At 40.9% G+C, this 16,582-nt stretch overlaps 1 protein-coding gene across 2 annotated transcripts in view; it reads right to left on the reverse strand.

Annotated features, from left to right (window-relative positions):
- The window catches only part of prex2 (phosphatidylinositol-3,4,5-trisphosphate-dependent Rac exchange factor 2), a 94,575-nt gene that overhangs the window by 32,945 nt on the left and 45,048 nt on the right, over positions 1-16,582 (reverse strand). For both annotated transcript variants that reach the window (XM_005722586.2, XM_013915662.1), the window contains exons 20-29: positions 14,515-14,651; positions 13,028-13,145; positions 12,151-12,335; positions 10,152-10,313; positions 7,682-7,904; positions 6,728-6,935; positions 3,673-3,852; positions 3,318-3,412; positions 2,904-2,986; positions 1,015-1,105 (exon numbers count right to left, since the gene is read on the reverse strand). In XM_005722586.2, coding sequence (XP_005722643.1) covers positions 1,015-1,105; positions 2,904-2,986; positions 3,318-3,412; positions 3,673-3,852; positions 6,728-6,935; positions 7,682-7,904; positions 10,152-10,313; positions 12,151-12,335; positions 13,028-13,145; positions 14,515-14,651 — 1,482 coding nt within the window. The remainder of the gene's footprint in view (positions 1-1,014; positions 1,106-2,903; positions 2,987-3,317; positions 3,413-3,672; positions 3,853-6,727; positions 6,936-7,681; positions 7,905-10,151; positions 10,314-12,150; positions 12,336-13,027; positions 13,146-14,514; positions 14,652-16,582) is intronic.

Here is a 16,582-nt window from a genome sequence, read left to right on the forward strand (position 1 = left end):
ACAGCTGTAGATGAGAGGGGAGGCTGTGCGCCAAATGGGTCGGAGTGTTTGCAAGCTTTAGTAATCAACATGACAGAATCGCTGCATAATTTTCTATTTTTTTCCCCTCTTACTGCACACTGCACTTTCAAAAAGCATAAAATAAACAAACTTTGTCATATGAGAGCAAAGCACAATACAAACCACCGGGATATAAAACAGATAGCATTTTTGCAAAGACAGAAAGAAAACAATTGCTGATGTCAACCACTTTTCTTATCTTAAAATGGACTGAGTCATCCGAATAGCGCTCCACAGAGGATAAAAGGGCAATGTAAGCTAGTTTGAATTTGTGTGGGGAATGATAAAGGGTAAATTCTGTCCTTTTTCAGTAACATTTGCTACATTTTTGTTAGAGAGATAAAACACAACAATAGAAAATGCGGTTAAAAACCAAGGCTAGGAGGAGGTCAGGTAGCAAATAAACAGAGTAAAATTAAACGATCATATAGCATACAAGCTCAAGAGCTTTTATAGGGTCACATTTTCAATTGACTGGTAAGTAGCACTACAATAAACCGTAAAGTGAAGATGAGTACCCAACTAAGTGGTGCTATTTCAGCGCTATAAAGGGAAGGACACCACAATGACTGAAAGTGAAAAGAAGTGGAAAAGTGCAGAGGCAGAGGGGAAATGGCTGGGAATCTGTTTGGTTTTTTTAAAAAACATTCTCAAATCCACCTACAACACTTTCCCCAAAGTCTGTGCACACACTCATTACACAACAGGAAGTTACTGCCCCTATGTGCAGGCGGCTGCAACATTTTTCAGTGCCTGTTCTGTTTTATGTCCACATTGGTGCAGTCGGTGCTCAAGAGTCTCTAGCATCATCTTTTTCTTTGTCCTTTCTCCCAAAACGATGCAAATATAACACAGAAGAAAACACATAAGTAATTAGCTTTAATGAAAAGGTTAAACTTTTTCTATTAACAAGGATGCAGGTGACGACATCACCGGCACAAGGGGCTGTCTTACCTTGTAATCCTCTTCCAGGTGTGAAGCATTTGGTCTGCTCAAATGCCCGAGCCACTACTGCTCCTGTCAGCATGCTAGTGATTGAGTCCACCTGAAGACAGAACAAGGGTCAAGCTGATGCACTTGATACAGTTTCCTCACACAGTATGGATCGAAAGTACTGCATGTGGGTGTGCATGGAAGCAAAAAACTGCCCAGGCATACCCAACACCTGCTTTTCCTGCTCTTTCTGCAACACACATACACACGTTGACAGAGCCGCAGTGAACAAAGTTTGTGCTTTGTTTACACACTGCACAGCAGAGACAGCCAACCATGGCTTGTTTTTTTGTGCTTGTCCTCTGCCGATTGAAATGTCCTCATAAAACACGTAATAAGATTTGGTCGGTCTTTGCTCTAAAGGTTCCAGAAAGGTCAAGGATCATTAAGGCTCTTACAATTTTTCCCTTCCTGAGCACAATTCAAAAATACACAATCCCTGCTTTTCATACCCAAAAGCCCCAATAAACATTTGACCTTTGGAAAAAACAATAAGTTACACATGAAACAAGAGCATCTCTTTGTGTTTGAAATTCATTCACTGTGCATTTTGATCTCATATTTGTGTTAACACACAAGGAAATAACTATCACACAATACCATTAGGCGACACAATAACATGTTTCTTTCATTTTAACCAGGCAACAAAAAGGGAGCAAGTGTTTGGACAATGACACCGATGTGATTGAAGTGCAATTGCTGTAACTGTTTTGTAATTACAGCTATTTTTATACACAGTTCCTAACTAACAGGATTTTAAATATAAAGATTGTTTTTAATACTTGGATGAAAATCATTTGCAGTGACTGCCTGAAGCCTAGAATCACCAAATGCTGTATTTCCTCCCTTCAGAGGCTCTATCAGGTCTTTACTGCAGTCGCTTTGAGTTGCTGATTGTTTGTGGGGGTCTGCATTTGGTTTTGTTTTAGTCACTGAAAAGCAGGCTCTGTAGGGATGAGATCAAGAGACTGACTTGGTCACTGAAGAATATCTCCTATCTCTGCTTTGAGTAACTTTTGGGTTGATTTGCAGTAAGCTTTGGGCTATTGTCTATTCTTACTGTCCAGTCAGTTTTGCAGCATTTAGCTGAATCTCAGCAGCAGCAGTTGAAAAACACTAGTAGCCTCATTCCATCGGCATCTATGCGTGCCCATGCTGTAACATTGCCTCCACAGAAAATGGGGTGCTCAAGAGTGTAACCGCTGGTTTGCACTTTGTTGTGAACCTCATGAATATAAATTGATTGTAGACCTTCACAATGATATGTCTACCTCCTCAAGAGTGTTCTTCACCTGGATGGATCTTTAAAAAATAAATAAATAAATAAATAAATTGTAAACATCCACTTTAGTTGTCTTCTGTGGGCTTTCAGGGCTTCTGGTGTTGTAGGCTCAGATGGGTATTCTGTCTTTATAGGAATGTACCATATTGTTCATTTTGTCCACTCTTAAAGTCTTTGCTTTGTCCTGTTGGTTTTTAGCATAGTGATGGCTTCTTTCAGTTGCAATGACACCTGAACAGGGAATCAATTTATCTTTTATCTTCTGAATTCACAGAATGGAATAAGAAGGTGGCAGACCTCACCTGGCCATAAGCCTAATGTGAACTACTCTTAGCCACTTAAACACTAGTATCCTGGTTCCACTGAAGTGGCAGACTATGTATTATAAAAATGTCTGTCTCCACTTCAATCACACCTTGACTGCTAGATTTAAACTGTGCACTGTGGTGTTTAGAGGCTAAATAACAGAAAATGTGTCATTGTCCAATAACCAACATTAAGTCTGAGGAATGTCCTGGGAAAATAAAATTGTGTACAAAAAAAACTTAATAACTCATATTTCACCCACCTGGCTAAACAGGTGCTCTAGAAAGCTGTGAAGCTTCTTCTGCTTATCATGTGACAGCCACACACTCGAGGGCATCTCATCTCCTGCAGAGGGGGGATTACAACTGTACTGTAGTAAAACCAGTGCATAGGTTTACTGTATGTGGACAGAAAGTCCAGTGCATTCTAGTTAGTTCTGGTTCAAATACACTGTTACCTGTTACAAGACAGCCTTTTACAATATTACTGTTGACAAAGGCTACGGTTTATGACACCGAGCTGAGACAGGGTTTTCCTCCCTACTGCTGCATGGTCACAGGTTACTTAATGTGATCAATCATGAGGATATTACACAGAAAATACAACTCATGAATGGTTTATACCGATAAGCTTTATGTGGAGGATAACAGTGTCCCTATTGTTGCATTTTGTATACCTGAGTCCATGTCGTCACTGTGAACGTAGGAGCTGCAGTGACTGCTGCAGATGCTGGTGAAGGAGGCAATGGAGTTTCGATTGCTGTTACAGTCACTGATAAGAAATTTGAGAAAAAATTTTTAAGATGACGTATACTTTAGAGGTGCACATAATAACTGATATGGATAGGTTTGATATCATACACTTTAGGTATGGAAAACTAAGCCATGCATCTGCATTTATTGTATGAAAAGCTATGCATAAATATTGCTTTATATTACAACTTTGCTACTTGTTTTTCTAAAATCTTTTAAATGATAAAGAGTCTCAGAAATTCGATCACCCTATGTGACCATGTTTGACTTTGGTTTTACCTGTATGAGTCTCTGTTGCTGATTGTGTCATGCCCGGAGTCCTCCTGCTCATCCCCTGCCATATTAAAACAGACTTTCTTCCCATTCCTTTCACCCTTCTCTCCCTCACTCTCTCCCGTAATGTAGCTCTCAGGGGTTCTCACCTCTGAGGCTGGAGGATGGGTGATGGAGGATAGAAGGCTGATGGAGAGAGAAAGGAAGGAAAGGAGGGGGAAAAAGGAAGAAAGGCAGGAAGGGTTATTTAAAACTATGACGTTCATTTAAATCTAGAAACAAAGCAGCATGATAACAGCAGCTCCTTTGATCATACACATGATCTTACACATGTCCCAGCACTGAAACGTTTTCATTGGTGCATACAGTCTGCACTTTAGCCCACGCAAATGTAGTAAGCTTCCACAGCTGAGTGAGCAGGCCAAACTCAAACCCCAGTCTGTTTGTGTTTGACTTCCGCACAACAGCTTCAGATGTCAGGGATCGGCATCGTATTAATAGGTTCAAACATGTAGCAAGGTGCAGCTGTGTCAACACGCTGCAGCACGGCTGCAGAGATCAGCTCCGCTCTTATTATTACCCTTGGCTTGCATTCTGTTAGACAGCTATCAGAGAAGCAGGAAGAGGCTACGTGGGATATTTTCACAGTTGCAGAAACACATGGTGGCATTTAAAGCCATATTCCAATAAATTCTAGGCTAGGGATTTTTTTTTAGGGTTTTTTTTTTTTTTTAAATCTCTCCCCACGCAAAACACTGGCACGCGATGTCTGTTTACATTTCAGACTTATTTTAATTTGTGTCTGTTTGCATTTTCCATCGTGTCACACCATTGGCCTCCAAGACGTTTCAGAGGCAGAGGGGAGGGGATTCATCAAAAATAAATAACCTGTCTCTCTGATGGAAGCCAAATGCATCCCAGTTTGATGCCTATTTTTATGATTTTCAACACCTCTCCTCACCTCCTCCCCCTCCCTCCCCTGACCCCCTTTCTACCCATTCACAGGCTGACTAGGCCACAAAGATGCCCTCATTAAGGTCCACTCCAGGAGGCACCACAATGCCCCTTGTAAAACTGAGTGACATTCCATCGCCATGGAGAAGCCCTCCAGGCTCTGTGATTGGCTATTGGTTAATAAAGAAGTGAACGCAGTTTGGGGCCTTTGGGGCGAGGGAGCAAAGCAGAATAACAATGACTGGATCAGAGAAGTGGCTTCAAAAGAGAGAGACAGAAAAAAAAAAGAGAAAAAAGAAGAATGAGAACAGGCCAAAGTACATCACTGCTTACTGCACCAAATCAGAAAGATCTCTTAATCTCCAACAGGAAGCTCTTTAACCCACTTTGACACATTAAACTATTAGACTTCCATCACATTTATTGCATCTGTAAGTGCGTCTGCATTACAAAAGCGCCACATCAGGCTGTTCCACAGTAAGAAATTTGCATAATGATTCACTCCATAATGAGATAAATAAGTCAGTGGATCCTATAGCTCTCCACCCACTGCTAGTCATGGTACTTTTTTATAATGTGCAAAGAATAAGGAAAAGATATGAAAACGGGTGGTATGGATTCAGGAAGGGAGGAGGCCCTGATATAATGCACGTCGCCAGGAATGTCCTCACACAGCTGCGAAGCCTTCTCGGTGGCCCCAGAGACAAAGGTTCACAGGTCACAGCCTCAATGGATTCCTCGCTGGCCGGCCAAGAACTTATATAACGTGGAGTTGTTTGCTTTTCCCAAATTGCTTACGGATATTTCTAATCTGCCACAAATGTACCGTAGACTTCCTCTGATGTTGGGAACGGAAGAGGACTGTTTGTAACATAATGCACAAAATAGTCACCCGAGTTCATTATTACATCCTTCATGTAGTGCTGTCAGAGCTGACCACACCCAGTACAGAAAAGGAAGAGTCACAGTGAGCAAAGAATGTCAGTCTGCAGTATCCATGCTGATGGGTGCAAATACATCAACAGATAGGAAATGAGATAAAAAAAAAGACACAGACAAGCGTAGACAAGGGAGGAAAAGGTGCCTGTAGTATTTGTAGCAGTTAAAGTAGTAGTAATAATGACCCTTGGCCAATTTGTGAACAGGTTAATGAAAACTAATCTGCTAAAGTTCTCAAAGCACCCACAAAAGGTCAAAGAGATTCAGTCACACTGCTGATGCTTGCAGTGCATCCTATTAGTATCACTCGTGGCCAACCTTACAGCTCAGCCTTAACAAGCTCCTTAAGTGCTCGTGTGTATCCGCATGTTTGAACAGATAGCTGATGCTAAAGGTCACTTTTGCTTTGGTGGGTACGTCTTGGACCATTTCAGTGTGCATGGATGCGACTACTTTAATTGCCATCGACAGGAGCATAATGAAATTTGTCCAGACTCACTCATTACGAGCCCTGCCGTGGACTCCGCTCATTATTACCGCAGTTAGGTGACAGCTCCGCTTGCAATGTTTAATGTCATTCTCCGAATGTTGCTGCCTTAGCTGAGAAGACTCCTAATGACTAAATCACCACAATGGCCCTTCTTCATCACACACATTATAACCAGTTAGCTTTCCACCAGTAAATATTACAAATTGCTGCAGCAGCAATCTGTAGATAAAAGTTTCTCTTTAAAGGCCACTGAGGAAAACGAAATCGAGCGTCACACCCTCCTACATGAGACAGTACTTCCTGGTTCACGGGTGGTGTGGCTAAGTTTGACAGGAGGAGTGTTTCCCATTTCCTTTCCATTGCCTCATTGACTCCAAATAATGAGTCCCGTAACAGAAACAAGCATGCCAAAATCCTGATTGGCCACACACTACTTTTCCAGCACAAATTGTGTTTTATAGAGAAAAAAAAAAATCCAAATCAACACATTTCCGCCCAAATCTTTGTCACATGCATTGCATTCATAGGTGCTGTATGTTTACTAATGCCCAGCTGTTGCACATTTATTATGCGTGTTACTTTGGCTACAGCATGCTATATGACACAATCTGGTTTCAAAGGTCTGTGATCATTAATGAAACATATTTCATTGAGAGTAGGTATGCACACAAAGCTCACTCATGAATGTGGGCGCCGTGTGTCTCCATCTCCCTGACAGCAGCAGTAAGTTTATAGAGAAGTTTCTGATATGCATCCAGGGTGAGCAGGTCTTCTTCTCTGAGCAGGAAACGAAGGCCGTGGCCCTCGGTCCGCCCCAGGCTATGACCCGATGGTGCTGCCATAGTTGTAATGGTGTGCTGCACATTTACCATGGGGTTCAGCTTACCTGAACATAGAAGCATGAAGAAAAAAAAAAAACAGTAGAATACAAATAAAAATAAAAGCTGGACATGTGTGTGGTATACCACAAATGATCAATGATATGTGCAAAATGACTTTTTTAAAAATGTTTTCTATTTTCTGATGAAACAAATACCTTGAGCTCTGGTGTGAACTTGCAGCAACTTTTGAACCGGATGGTTTGACATAAATATTATTGCTAAATCTGAAGAGGAAAAACAGTACTGACCTTATAATGTAAGGTTGGTAATAACCATTATTTATTTGGGGGGTGGGGCTTACAATTTAAGAGGTGCACTAAATCAAAAGAAGCAGTTTTCTGAAGGGAAGAAGACATTTTTCTGTATTCGTATTTGGTGTAAAATTGTGGAATAGTTTAAATGCGGAATTACGACAATGTCCAAGCATATATTTATTATGTGCGGTAAATTGGCCAAGGGTCATTATTACTGTGTGTATGTATTTAGCTATACATTTGATTATATATTGATTATACTATTTGATTATATATTGACTGATTTGTAATGATTAAATAATGTTAAGTGGTGTAGGATCACATAAGTGTAAACTGCAATCTTCTCCTTTTTGAGCTATTATTGAGCAACTTGATGGCTTTATGTACAATGCATTCAGTTGTGTATTGTATTTCTATTTACATGTAACTATAAATACAGACATATCAATCAATATGTAAAATTCCTCCACTGTCCTGGTGGGTTTTGTTATGCTCACCCTGCTCAGCACTGCTGCGGCCTCCTTTCTCCAGCGTATTCTTCCTGTTGTCCAGCTGCACACCAAACGCACTTCCCAAAGAGGTTGTGGTCTTTGGATAGGACACCTCCATCACATTAATGTGACAGTTTGTGGGGCAGAAGTCACTACTATGGAGAGGAGACACCTTGGCCTTTGCCTGCTTAAAGGTGGGCCATGCCCTGTTCTTGAGTACCCGGGAAAACTGGAACAAGAGCAATAAATTATAATAGTTTCAACGATTTTCTTTCAGGATTTTACACAATCACAGCAATTACAGCAGTGAAAGCCACCTTTTGTTACACTGGTAGGCGGTGGGCTACAAAAGGAAGAATATTTGAATTATGCAGCTCATGTGAAACACAACGGTGTATTTATCTAGCTAAATGTGCTGTTTTGTTTTTACATTCTATGCGTGACATCTGGTCCTAGAAGAAAAGAATAAACACCAATTTCTGTATGTTCTCAACATTCAAACTCAAATATTTAAACCGAATGAAAGATCCAAGACGGACTCATAAGATTATCATTATGTGAAGAATTCCAGACCTCAACATCATCATTTATCATGAACGGAGTTAAAACGGTGCATAGCAGCTTGTATCATCATGTTGTAATTACGACTGGAAGTAGTCTGGTTCATCTTTTCTGATGGTCACTGTGTCAGCCTAGAGATCACCGAGTCATAAAATCTTGCTTTTTTGTGACACGACAGCCCCCACATTCCTTCCCGACTAACCGTGCATGATATCATCTGTAAGAAGGTGTTAGCGGCAAAAGAATGTAAACAGAAAATGGCAAAACGAAAGCCTCGTGTCAGGATGGCTGCCTTGTGTTAATCCATTTCAGTTACACCTAGCTACACCGGTGACATCATTCCTCTTTCGCTTTGCCATGTTTACAGCTGTGCGCAGTAGAAAGAAAACTGAACAGCTGGTGGAGTGCTCGGCGTTCATAACGGTCAAGCTCATAGAGGTCGGAACTATTGTAAAAGACCAAAAAAATTAATTCAAACATGCCGGTCTTTCTGTGAGGATGTTGCGATGGTGTCCCATATGCCGTGCTGGTACAAGACAAAAGTTAACAGTGACTGCAACGCCAATATTCATTTTAATTCTACCCCAAACTGACCCTGTTGTGCAAGGAAACCTCTTAAGAGTTGCACTTTATTTGTAAAAACACAACACGCAGTGACGTTGTCACCAATACAGCTGATACAGAATATCATGAAGGTATTTTTTTTTCTTTGCACTTTGCGTGAACCCGCCCCACCGGGCCTGAATCCTGTCTTGGATATACAACAGATGCTTTAAGCCATCAGAACAGGTGTTAGCATCTTAGGCAGATAACACAAGCCTAACGTACACCTGGAAAAAAATCCCTTTAAGCAAACATTTCTCATCTTTTATTTCTTAAAGCTGGAGTGTGAAGCTGTTGTTTCAACTGAACAGATTATTCACATGGACAATGAAGTGACCTTCAGTGACCGAAGAGTCATTTAACACATCCACGCGATCTCCGAATAAGTCAGAAAAATTTATTCCAAGCTCATGTCTCCTTCTAATCATTTTCTGTTCCGTCTTCCTGTCCCACACAGATTTCATTTTTCTCTCTACATACATTTCTTGCTCTTTTTCTCTAGGGGTCTGAGAAAGAATGCTCTGCTGCATGAGGGGATCTTACACAACAAAAAAAATGCTGGCTGTGGCTATGCAGAGATATTTATAAGTGACTGGTAATGAATCCAAGGCACAATCGCATGTTAAGTCAGATCCTCTCTCCCTCTCACGCACACTTGCATGTGTTGTTTTGCCTATAGACACATGCTTGCAGATGTGAATGAAAAGTGCTGAAAATGCTTTGGCTCTGTCATTTACCAGCTGTAATTGAAAGCAAAGTGCTATATTGTGGACACAATCACAAAGTCAGCAATAAGTGTGGAAGTCAGCAAGACACTTTGGCTTAATAAGTCTTGAAGGTCAACGACCACTTATTACATGTGCCGCTAAGAAGCATTCAGATAGTTGAGCTCTTGGTTGAACTTGTTTGTACTACGGTCCAGTCCAGTTACTGACTGATGCACCTTGATACTTTAATGGAAACAAAATCAGCACAGTGAGAAAAATATGCATGTGTACCTTGTCTGTACCTTTTCAGTGTGCTTAAAGTCCTTAACACTAAAGTTTCTTTTCATTTCCAGTAAGTATGTAGTGAAAATCCCTCTACAAGTCCTGTTACACTATATCTATGTTTTATAGCTTTCAGAAAGGATTCCCAGTCTTTCTTTCAGGAGCAAAACTATGTTGTGGATCTATGCAAGCGTGTATCTCCACACCAGCTGCATCCTGTTTCTATTGTTGTAAGTCTTTAGAGAATTGTCCATACTCACACTTCCAAGCTGTACAGTTTAGCATGGCAACAAGAGACTGCTCAAGGCCCTCCAAACAGTTACCTTTCTGTAGTTAGTGATGCGTCGATTAATGTGCTCTGCCCTCTCACTATGTATGGCACTGAGGCGCACCCGCAGCTCCTCTGGGATCAGATCACAGCTGGAAATCAACCTTCCACACATCTGCACCAGCGCATCATCATTACGCGCCAGTACCTCCAGGATCTGATTTCAGAAAGAGTAAACAAAGTCAGGGTTGATTAAATGATATGCAAATGTTTCTTTTTTTTAAAAAAATCCCTTTTGGGGGAACTAATGGGATGTAAATGAATGACCAAGCTCCTTATTCAGTCGAAAACAAGATCAAAATTGGACAGAGGGCAGATTTATTTCCAGCATTTCATCAGGAGTTTAATTCCAATATGAATATTATTGTGATGCATATACTGTTTATATGAAGACTGCAAATCAGAGATTAGATATGAAGACAATAAGACACACAAAACTCTGAGCCTTCTTAATGAGATGCCCAGTGGAGGAGGGTGGAAAGCGAGGGAGGAAATGTAACAGCAGGAAGAGACTGAAGCACAAGACAACCCATGCACCCCGACAGCGTAACCAACATTAAAATTCAACAACACACAGATCTCAGAGGACGGTGTGGAATGCGGGAGCAGATGTTTATAATAACGCTAAAATTTTTCTTGGGAGAAAAGAGATATTGCATATAGTGAGAGAAGTTATGGCAAGTGTTGTTTTGTGCATGTCATCGGCAGTGTTTAGAAGAGAGCTTTCACACACTTTAGAGGACAAGAACAGTAAATCTAGATCAACTTAAAAACATGTACCCAAATGTGATCTTGTCTAATTTACCATAAACAAGACAGATGTTGTTCATCATGAAATTTGGCAGAAATACGCTTCAAACTGTGTTTCATTTCCCACATCAGCAAGTGTGCATCTGTGTCTGAGTGACTCTTCCATCCTCTGTGTATCTTAAATCAATAATGATCATTCTGTGAACATCACTGCTGGGATGCAAAAAGCATGCACTTAGCCCAGCTGAGAACTAACACGACTAAAATAAAGCTGTCTCTTTTCACTAGCTTCAAGCTCCACTCCAATCTGCACAGCAGGAAAGCTGTTGGATTTAGTGACAACAAAAACGTTACACTGGAATTTATGGTGAAATTTGTGCATCTTGTCAAATTTGAGGAGAAAAGTGTCGTGTGTTAGTAGACTACTGCTCAAGAGCCGGCTAAAACACAGACAAGATGTAAAGTCTGTTCACATCTTGTCTGCTGCTATCCCTTACCAAGCAAGGAGCTGCTCTTTGGTAAAAAGCACCACTATCCATCATATAAAAGGTAATAAAATGTCTCCCTCTCTTTCACTGTCGTCCCTCTTTTTGTCCACAACCATCCAGGATGAAAGTCACAGCTTAACGCAACATCTTTGCTTGATAAATTACGCTCAGGGGGATTTTTACTAGCTGAATAAGACATTCTGCTAGATGTGGATTTGCTAACACAGAGAACTTCAACTACTGGGTTCCCTGTCAGGTGGAGAATACACACCTCATGGGGGCTTTTCTGCATTTTTGCAGAGCACTAAACACCAAACTTTGCCTCCTGCCTTAGTAATAGTGAATCACATGAGGCCTGCAATTAATGAATCCATAGTGTAGAGGTTAACACATTCACCTAACAAGCAAAAGATCTCCAGTTCAGTCTCCAGAGGGGAGAAAAATCTCTCTAGGGTTGCATCAGGAAATGGATTTAAGTAAGGCTAAATCAGACATGCAGGGCTATGTGCTGTGACAACTCCTTGTAAATAAGGAAGCACCTGAAAGTAGCTTTATGAGTCATATTCAGTTAAACAAATACAATACATGAGAGAAAATGCTAATAAATGTAAGGCTGGAAAATTTGATATTGGACAAATATCTACTATAAAAGCTACCAACTAGCCTACCAATTATTTTTGCATTAAGATAAATAAGTAAAACACACACCCCTAATGAGAAAGGAAATGTAATGTATTCATGTAATTGCATTTTTACCTTAGCAGTGAGGCTGAAGAATCCCTTGGGTTCAACCATCTTCTCCAGTACATGGCACTTGGTGCCAGCTGTGCTGTCATACTCGTACACCACTCCGTACTCCAGGTGGACATTGTCTACTGTCAGACTTACATGGTCTGTTTTTCCATCAATGATAGCTATAGTGTTGATTTTGTCCATTACCTCTGAGGTTGGAGACACAAAAACATAAGACATAAAAAAAAACAAAAAACCATAGTATAAAATTTTTATGTTTATGTTGGCGACGCAACAAGGCAGTATTTATGCCTGAAACTATTATAATGACATGTAATAATGTTCTACAATGCACTGATGCAGTTTTTTCCAGTGTTTTCATCACCACACTTGGAACTGTGGGAGGCCTCTGTTCACCAAATCTGCAGATAATTTCAGAGAAAGACCTTCTGCTCGTGGCTTTCTTCCATTTCCCTCCAAAAAAACAAAAAACAAAAAAACAAAAAAAAAACCCGGAGCAATTCCAAGAGCAGCAAGTTAACTAGCCCTACAGTAAAGCAGTGACCTAATGTAGTTATAAATCCTGACAGAGCTGTTTGCTATGAAGGGAATAGCTTTCCTGTTTTACTCTCTCATCGGGATGCATAAATTGCAGGGGGAAATTAACACTTGATGAGCCAGAGGGGGCAGCTGTTCTCACACTAACACATTCCAGATGAGCATGTTTGGAGCTATGTTTTACTTGTTAACTGAAGGAGGTAATGGGATTGTGTTCCTGTGAACAACCCTGCATTACATCCACAGACACTTTGAGAAAAGTGGAAAAAAAAAGAAGCACTTTGCCAAAATGACATATTCCCATGTAGCTTGTGAATGAGCATGTGTGTGCGTGTGTCATCACCTTCGACTTTACACTCAAAGCCATCTCCATTCTTCTCAGGGATGGGTTTCTGGTTAGTTTTCTGGTTGTCCTCCTGGGCGTTCTCACTGCTGTTGTAGACCCACTTGATAGTATCTTGCTAAATACATTTAAGAAAAAAAAATAATTAAAGTTGGATTTCATTTGAACTTTTTATAACATTATTTTTGTATCATATTAGTGAAGAAAATGCTAAAATGAAATTTTCCCCCCAATTTACACTTTAAATTGACTAACTGTAGTCTGTGTCTTTTAATTTACAATTAATTTAACTGGAGAAATTATAGGCCCATATGTACACAACTGTCCACATGAATCAATCTACTGCAGCATCACTCTTATCCCTCCAACCCTGGTGTTTAACAGGTGGCATTTCTATTACTCTGTTGATTGTGTGCATGTGTACACAAGCTGAGGCTGGAGGTTTGTTGCAGCCCGTTTAGCGGATTCTGCCTAGATATGGTGTGCAGTGTCACAGTTGGGTTGGCAGAGCATACAGTGAAAAGTCTTCACAAACATATGGAAACATGGCTCTCGGTGAGACCGCAAAAGCAAACCCATGCCAAACTCATCAACCCACTCTAGCATGCCCTGTGTGTATTTGAGTGTGTGTGTCCTTTCTCTACACCCAAGCCCACAGAGGGTTTTCTGCCAAGGCTACATGCTGCGCCGTCCCATTGGTCTGTGGTTTTCTAGTGTACAACCGCACACGCAGGCACGCATATACAAACACACACAAAGACGCAAAGAGCGAGAACGAGAGGGTGGTTCCTCCGGGTCCACACTTGATGGAAACCAGATCTCCAGGAGTTTTGGAACACTCTAGTGCACCATTAAGCCTGAGGTCCACACGAGGCTCAATTATAATGACACACTACACTAACTCACACCATACACACACCCTGGGGTTTCTATTTTTCACCGTTTCCCACCTTCGACAGGTGGACCGAGCTCTCCTCCTACTCTTGTCTGCTGTCTAGCCTACCCCGCACTATCCCCCTCTTTCCTTCCATCTTCAATCAGTCTTACTCCAAGGCTCTCACCCACTCTGACCCCCAGCCAGCCTCGGGATCCTTTCCCACCTCTATCTGCAGCCTGCCAGTCTCCCACAACAAGCCCACCACTGTGAGCCAGGGGTCAGTGCTAAAGAAGCCAAAACTACTATTATTTTTGCGTAATGACCCAAATGAAGGAAAGGCAGAGAGAACCAGGGTAAATAGTTTCCCTTATTTTCTGCTCTTTTGCACTTCTACTAACAAATTTGCAGAAACGAATTCTATTTTTCCAGCAAGACAATCATTTATTCATTTTTTTCTCTGCTCCACAGTGACACATAATAAAAATTAAATACTTTTTCATTACCGCTGGATGACATCCCACCCCCACCCCCCTTGACAAATCCTTGTGTCTGGTTAGATTTACTCTGCAGTTTATCCCTTTTTGCTTTTCCTTTCTTCCTCCCGTCTCACCTGCGTGGGTCGCCGATACTTCCTGCACGCTGTGACATGAGCGATGACGCTGGCATGGCTCTCCTTGCTCACATTGATACCGTTCACCTTTATAATGCACTGGCCTGGGTGGAGACCGGCAGTTGCTGCCACTGTGCCTGGCGTGAGACAGACAGAGATGCAAGGGGAAGGAGGGGTGAAAAGAGTAAGAGCTACCGCACGTTATCTTGCAGGTGCATGCTGAAACCGGATGAAAAAAACATGAGCACATCCTAAAAGAAAATAATTGTCACTTTTTCCACATCCTGTATGCAAAATTAGATTGAACAACATTCTTTTTTTTTGCTTTGTATTTACAAGACTGTTTCCTGTTTTTGGCAGCTCAGGAGGAGTGTGAGAGGGAGAGTGTGGTGCAGGGAGGAGGGAAGTTGTTTATCTGGGGTAGACGAAGGCCTCTGAGGGATGTGATTCAGACCATAGGAGAACTTCAAGGTTTACAGCTATCAGAAGGAAGTGTATGGCAGACTAAATATTCCTCCCATTTGTTTTCTCAGCTCCTTAAAAATACATCATGAAAACCTCACGCTGCAATGTAAGGAATCTGTAATCACTTGGCCGAAGATTGCAGGGACGGACATATCCAGTGTACTTTCCTTTCCACTTCAACTGAACTTATAATATATCAACAATAGACAAGGATATTCTAGTTATTAATAGAGTAGAAGAGAAGAGTCTACATATTACATTAAAAACACACTTAGCAAAGTCCAGTATGAATGAGTATTGTTCAAAACATTTTTATATTTTCGTTATGCTTTCTACAAGGGCTTCAACATCTTCTAAGTGGCCTTTTTGCCCAATCCCCCCACAGGCCTTGGGATTCTCTAAAAGGACAAGCATGTATTGCTAATGAACGATAAAATATAATGATCAATAACTCTCTAAGCACCCAGTCTCAGGTGAGTTGCTCCTTTAGAAAAGTCACCCCAACAGTATTAACATACTAGTGTTTAGCAGGTTTATTGCTTGCTATGTTAATTGCGTTTACAACAGCATACTTTAGTACTATTACACTATTTAGAGTGCATAAGTGTGTTTACACTGATAAGCACAACTAAATGAAGGGCAGCTCAAGTACCCAGATGGTGTACTCATAATGGTCAAAAGTTGAAACTTCAGTTGAATCCTCAGTAGTTAGCATTTTGGCTATAGCACCAAACAATTTTTAGACAACTCAAGGAGGATTCAGCTAGTTAACTAGCTGAAAGATGGCTTTCTGGCCATGTGGAGTTGTGCTATGGCACTCCATAAGGCTAGTGCCTTCTACTTACACTACATTCAAGACCTTTCTACGTGTTTAAGACATTTTAAGGTGAAAAATGTCTATATCATAAGGAAAAACAACCAACACAATAATACACATCCATCTAGACTTCTGATTTTCTGCAAGTGTGGTCAAAAATTACGTGAAGTCATCATGGACATGAATATAATGATAAGTCTGGCGTTTTATTGATTTCTTTAAACGGTTCTTTTTCCACTGTGGAATAATTGTACAGCATACATCTTTACTGACTTTAAAAATACAAGACGTTTGAATTTATTTTGGATTTTCTCTAATCCCCACGGGGTCAAAATTATACATACGGGCTCAAATACACACATGAACCCTCACCAACTATGATGAGAAGGGACAATCAACAAGCTTCTTGTCATCTGTTCTCATGGTGACATATGTCTGGCCTGATATTTGACCACTCTTAACAGAATCGGTAGACTTAATTTAAATTAGTTGCCTTCCTGACATGGAGCAAGCTTCCCGCATACTTTACAGTTTGGGACTTTGGGAAGATCATTCCTGAAGCATAATGTTAGCATGCTTTATCTGTTCTAAAACCAGTTTTGATATGTGTTTGGGATCAACGTCCTGGAACACTCACCTCTGTCCAGGTTTCAACCATCTAGCTATCTGATTTGAGGTGAAGCTGAAGAATTTAGATGCAATCCTCCTACCATCCACTTTTTGCAACCTACCAGTACCACTGAGAGTAAAACAGCTCCACAGCATGGCGCTACCACCACCATACTT

Source organism: Pundamilia nyererei, unplaced genomic scaffold (genome assembly GCF_000239375.1).
Source record: "Pundamilia nyererei isolate P.nyererei 1_Seehausen unplaced genomic scaffold, PunNye1.0 scaffold00007, whole genome shotgun sequence".
Classification (NCBI taxonomy): Eukaryota; Metazoa; Chordata; class Actinopteri; order Cichliformes; family Cichlidae; genus Pundamilia; species Pundamilia nyererei.